This window comes from Callithrix jacchus, chromosome 1 (assembly GCF_049354715.1).
Source record: "Callithrix jacchus isolate 240 chromosome 1, calJac240_pri, whole genome shotgun sequence".
NCBI lineage: Eukaryota > Metazoa > Chordata > Mammalia > Primates > Cebidae > Callithrix > Callithrix jacchus.
Genome location: NC_133502.1, coordinates 190,147,254 through 190,153,253, shown reverse-complemented (window position 1 = coordinate 190,153,253; position 6,000 = coordinate 190,147,254). Strand labels below are relative to the sequence as shown.

The 6,000-nt window shown below is 50.5% G+C and overlaps 1 protein-coding gene across 1 annotated transcript in view; it reads right to left on the bottom strand.

Moving 5' to 3' along the window:
- Positions 1-1,144: 1,144 nt before the first annotated feature.
- DESI1 (desumoylating isopeptidase 1) overlaps positions 1,145-6,000 on the bottom strand; it is a 28,491-nt gene continuing 23,635 nt past the window's right edge. Inside the window, exon 6 of the mRNA XM_035266123.3 lies at positions 1,145-4,256. Within this exon, the coding sequence (XP_035122014.2) occupies positions 4,163-4,256 (94 nt within the window). The 3' untranslated portion in view covers positions 1,145-4,162. The remainder of the gene's footprint in view (positions 4,257-6,000) is intronic.

Genomic DNA, 6,000 nt, shown 5'->3' with positions numbered 1-6,000 from the left:
CTGACCTCGCAAGCCAGGGGTGGGGAGCGGAGTCACACTAGGAGGAACTTAGAGTGGATCCAATCCATAATTTCCATTCTCCAGATGAAGAAACTGAGGCCCAGAAAGGGGAAGGCCTTGGTCATTTTCTCAGAGTCTGAGGCTCACCCCATGCCAGGCCCTGCCCTGGGAGGTACTGGGCTGGTGGGAGTGCGCCAGAGGCACCCATGGGAGCAAGGAGTCAGCTGTGGTGGGGGACGGGTCAGAGGGCATGCTAGCGCTGAGCCTTTAGCACTGAACAAGGGGTGGGGAAAGGGAATTCAGGTGGTGAAAAGAGTGAATCAAGGCCTGGAGGTGTGAAACCACCAGAAGTGATTATGGACTGGGACTGGTATTTGCATCAGGGTGTGGGGTAGGTCCAGGGTGTTCAAGGACAAGATTGAGAAGGGCCTTGATAAATGACAAGGAGCTTGGCTGTGTAGGGGCTGAGATGTGTGGGGAGCTGGACGAGCTTACTGAGGTGGCCAGGGGTGCCCAAGATCAGCCTGGCATTAGGTGTTGAGCAGTGGGCTGGGCCTGGTGTGTGGGGCCACAGCGCCACCTGGTGTCCATCATTCTCACTGCAGTGTGACCTTGCCTGGCTCTCCATCCCGGGAGCCAGTGGGGCAACCTCGTCCAAGACTCTCTGCCTCCTTCCAGAGCAGCTAGGCTCTGTGGTCAAGGACTCACATCAGGGGTATGTCAGGCCCCTGCTAGGCTCCTTGACTGCCTTCTCAGCTACAGCCTGTTTGGGCATGAGGAACCACAGACCCAGCCTAGAGCCAAGTTGAAACTAGAAGTGAACACTTCTCAGTGAGGTCAGACACTCCTGATGGCTAGAGGAAGGCTTCGGAATTTGAAGTTACCAGACAAGGCCTTGAGCTGCACCAGCTGCAAGGTGACCTTGGGCAAGTGATATTCTCTCTGGGCCCTTTCCCCATCTTTATAAACCAATGGTGAAATTCAGACATCATTCCCTGTTATAATCACTTCTTATCCACAGGCTCACAACCATGCAAAGGAGACTCATCCAGACTCTGCAGAGTTAAGCTCTGAAGGACACCCAGAAGGCTGGGGTTGCTTCATATTGGACACATATCCAGACCTGATTCATGGATCACACAAATGCAGCAGGCAGAAATGAGTTTATTGCATTAGAAAAAACACCAAAAGAAAAACAGCAAATACCTCCATACTAGACAAAGTTATTAGTACTCAAGGGCATAAAGAAAACTCAGATACTGGATTTACTTCTGGGAGGGGGTGATGGTCTCATCCCTCCCCCTTCCCTATCCCTTTAAACCAAGGGACCTAGGGAGGTGTCCAGTGTGCAGTGTAAGTCCGTGACTCATTTCCCACTCTGCTTGCCTGTTCACATCCAGGTAGAGTTAGCCGGCCACAATAAGAATGCTCCTGAGATGCTGGGACAGACAGAAATGTGAGGATGGGTGGGCAGTCGAAGCCCAAGCCTGGGTTTCCAGTTAGTGACAGTGGGGCTCCCATCAGCGGAGGGAGAGCTTGCCTTCCCATGGAGCTCTGGGAAAACTGCTCACTGATCCCTTGATCTCTCCCCACAAACCCTAGGGCACAGGCAATGGCACAAATGGCTGCTAGTATAAAGCGGTGTGCTGTTCAAGGAAATGAGTGACTAAAATTCTCTCAGGGGAGCTTCCCGTGGGTCTCAGGGTGCCTGCTGGGAGAAACAAACCAGCTGAAACTGGATCTGGGAGAGGAGAAAGAAAAAAAAAAACGAGCTGTGGTGCCCAGAATCCCCTGGATGGAGGGGAGACCCCAGGCAGAGAGGTCTGGAGCAGGAGCCTGAAAGACAGAGCTGGGCCAGGCAAGTTGGAAAAGGGAACACTGATAGGAAACAAAGCCCTGGCCTAGACCAACTTGCTGCCCTCCCAGAAGAAACCCAGCCTCTGAAATTCTTTCTCCTTGGGCCCACATCTGCCAGTAGATCACCGTTATACAACAGTCCCTGCTAGTTTCTGCTCTAATTTGTGATTTCCATGGACACTGGCAAATCAGTGGGTCTTGAGAAGAATTAAACTGTTCATTCATTTGGCCTGTAAAGTTTTCAAATGTCACTTGACATCCCAGCTGGACATGCCCCTGGTCAGGTCTCAGGCAAACACTAAGGCAGAATGACATCTCCTTTAGCTGAGACTCTGATGATGGCAACTGCTATGGCTAGTGGCAAAGATAGCAGCAGATGGGGCCAAAAGTGAGCAGCAGCTTTTTGGAGAGGAAAGGCCCCTGCTGCAGGCCAGACTTCTGGGAAGAAGCAACATAATTCAAGTCCACAAAGTGGCAGGAAGTTGTGGCAGAAGGGACCCAAGGATGTCAGAGCTTAGACTTGGGCACCTGGCAGCTCTGAGTCCGTCTTCACACTCACTTTCCCAAAATCTAACTAAGGGAGGTCTACACGAAGAGAAGGAATCTGAAAGTCTCTCTGGATTAGAGACTCCCAGACTGTGTTCCCTACCTATTGACTCGTAGCAGCAAGTCATTAGGAAAATGCCCAGTCATGCCCCAACCTGCTTCCCTAAAATCAGAATGACAACGGAAATAAGGTGTGCCATCAAAACACATTTAGGATAAGGGAAAGTCCCTATCAGAAATGATTCTAAATTTTCTTGCCACCTTGATTCTACATCATTATTATTTTTTTTTTTTTTGAGATGGAGTCTTGCTCTGTCACCCAGGCTGGAGTGCATTGGTACAATCTCGACTCACCACAACCTCCACCTCCCAGGTTCAAGTGATTCTCCTGCCTCAGCCTCCTGAGTAGCTGGGATTACAGGCATGTGCCACTGTGCCCTGCTAATTTTTGAGAGTAGAGACAGGGTTTCACCATGTTGGCCAGGCTGGTCTTGAACTCCTGACCTCGAGTGATCTGCCTGTCTTGGCCTCCCAAAGTGCTAGGATTACAGGCTTTAGCCACTGTGTCTGGCCTCACATCATTATTCTTTCTACATCAAAGGTATTTTCCAGCCGGGCACAGTGCTCATGCCTATAATCGCAGCACTTTGGGAGGGTGAGGTGGGTGGATCACCTGAGGTCAGGAGTTAGAGACCAGCCTGGCCAACATGGTAAAACCCTTTCTTTACTAAAACTAAAAAAAATAGCTGGGCGTGGTAGCATGTGCCTATAGTCCCAGCTACTTGGAAGGTTACAGTGAGCCGAATTGTGCCACTGCACTCCAGCCTGGGTGACAGAGCAAGACTCAGTCTTAAAAAAAAAAGGTATTTTCCTAGAGCAGGGAATCCCATCCCTTGGTCCCCAGCTGAATTCTGCATACTGGTCTGGGTGGTAGTTGCAGAGGCTGCAAATAACCTACATCATTACTGCAGAAAAAAGGCCTGGGTCTCTGCTGCTCCAGCCCAGACCTCATCAACTATGACACATCAGCTATGCTGAGGAAGAGCAGCCTCGGGGGCCCTGAGGCAGGTTTCCCAAAACTGATGGCAGAGGATTGGCAATCCATCTAGGTGGAAGGAGGAATGGCTTTATCCTGTTTTCTGCAGCCTGATACTTGCTGTTACTTCCTTGATCCTGAGGCAATGGCTGCTCCAGCACTGGCTTTGCTTGAGGTAAGGGAGGGAAGGTGAAGAGGATTGTGGCTAGAGTTCATTTAGGTTGGGTTAGTCATTCTGAAACTGGTCCCATGTGCACCAAATCCTTTGGTTCATTTAACACTAGAGTGACTGTTTCCAGGTCATGGACGTTCTAAAACTCACCTGGGTCCCACAGGTGGTGGTGACTTGGGTAGAGCGTGAGTGTTCTCTTGGAAGAGTTCTAGGTTGGGGCTCCCCCAAACCGTGCCTCTTGCTTTCTGTTTAAACAAAGCCCCTCCCTTTCTTCAGTGTGGAGGACACTTAGGAAACAGCATCAGAAGTGAACTCACAGACAAGACAGCCTTAATAAATTAGTATAATACCATTAGAAGGGGTGGCATTTTGTTCTGTTTCTTAGCAGCATTATCTACATGCGGCCTGACAATCTCCTTCCCTGGGAAATTTAAAAAGCCGTCCCTTGGCTGTTAGCTCTGATGTAAAATTATAAAATAGAACTCTGGTAGGGTTGGTTTTGTTTAAAAAGGAAAAGCCCCGGTGAGGCAGGGCGGTCCCAGGAAGTCCTGTTAGCTCTGGCCGTTGGGTCTGCCCACGGAGCTCCCTCCTGGAGGCTGGATCTGAATGGAGTCCAGGAGGGGCCGAAGTGCCTGTCCAAAGGGCCTGCAAGGAAACCGAGACATGAGTGGGATGGGCTCTGGGATGTGGCCTGCTGTCACACACACACACCCTGCACTGCCCATGGGTAGGGAGGAGTGAGTGGTGGCGGCGGCAGCAGCAGCACCGCCACAGCAAGAAGGAGCACCTCGTCACCTCACTTAAGTTTCCCATCTGCCTCACACACCAGTGTTCTTGGAGGGCATCTCTGAAATAGCGTGCTCTGTGCTTTTTATTTTGAGACAGAGTCTCACTCTGTTGCCAGGCTGGAGTGCAGCGGCGTAATCTCAGCTCACTCCAACCTCTGCCTCCCAGGTTCAAGCAATTCTCCTGCTTCAGCCTCCTGAGTAGCTGAGACTACAAGTGTGTGCCACCATGCCCAATAAATTTTTATATTTTTAGTAGGACAGAGTTTCACCATGTTGGCTACGATGGTCTTGATCTTTTTTTTTTTTTTTCCCCAAGACAGAGTCTTGCTCTGTTGCCAGGCTAGACTGCAGTGGTGCAATCTCCGCTCACTGCCACCTCCTCCTCCTGGGTTCAAGTGATTCTTCCGCCTCAGCCTCCCGAGTAGCTGGGACCACAGGCACGTGCCACCATGCCTGGCTATCTTTTAATATTTTTAGTAGAGATGGGGTTTCACCATGTTGGCTAGGATGGTCTCGATCTCTTGACCTCGTGATCTACCCACCTTGGCCTCCCAAAGTGCTGGGATTACAGGCATGAGCCACCACGCCTCGCCTGGTCTTGATCTCTTGACCTCCTGATCTGCCCGCCTCAGCCTCCCAAAAGTGATGGGATTACAGGCGTGAGCCACCATGCCTGTGCTGTGTTATTTTTTTTTTTTTTGAGACAGTCTTGCTCTGCCGCCCAGGCTGGAGTGCAGTGGTGTAATCTTGGCTAACTGCAACCCCCACCCCTTGGGTTCAAGCAATTCTCCTGCCAAAGCCTCCCAAGTAGCTGGGACTACACGTACACGCTGCCACGCCTGCTAATTTTTTGGATTTTAGTAGAGACGGGGTTTCACCATATTGCCCAGGCTGATCTCAAACTTCTGACCTCAGGCAATTGCCCGCCTCAGCCTCCCAAAGGGTTGGGATTACAGGTGTGAGCCACTAAGCCCAGCTGAAAAATATCAAATTTAAGCAAGGAAACTGAGGCAAAATAAGAAGGATATAAAAAAGAAGACAGACCAGGCCAGGTGCAGTGGCTCAAGCCTATCATCTCAGCACTTTGGGATGTCGAGGTAGGTGGATCATGAGGTCAGAAGTTTGAGACCATCCTGGCTAACATGGTGAAACCCCATATCTACCAAAAATACAAAAAATTAGCTGGGCATGGTGGTGCACGCCTGTAGTCCCAGTTACTCAGGAGGCTGAGGCATGAGAATCGCTTGATCCTGGGAGGTGGAGGTTGCAGTGAGCAGAGATCAGCCCAGGCTGGGTGACAGAGCGAGACTCTGTCTCAAAAAAAAAGAAGACAAACTTAAGGGTGAGGACAGCACACAACTGAATTCTTCCAGAAACAGAGAGTTCTGCCAGGGAGTACAGGGAATATTCAGGAAAAATGACAAATGCCAGGTTCCAGTATTAATGCTTTTCTTTCTTTTTCTTTTTTTTTTTTTGAGACGGAGTTTCGCTCGTTACCCAGGCCAGAGTGCAATGGCGTGATCTTGGCTTACCGCAACCTCCGCCTCCTGGGTTCAGGCAATTCTCCTGCCTCAGCCTCCTGAGTAGCTGGGATTACAGGC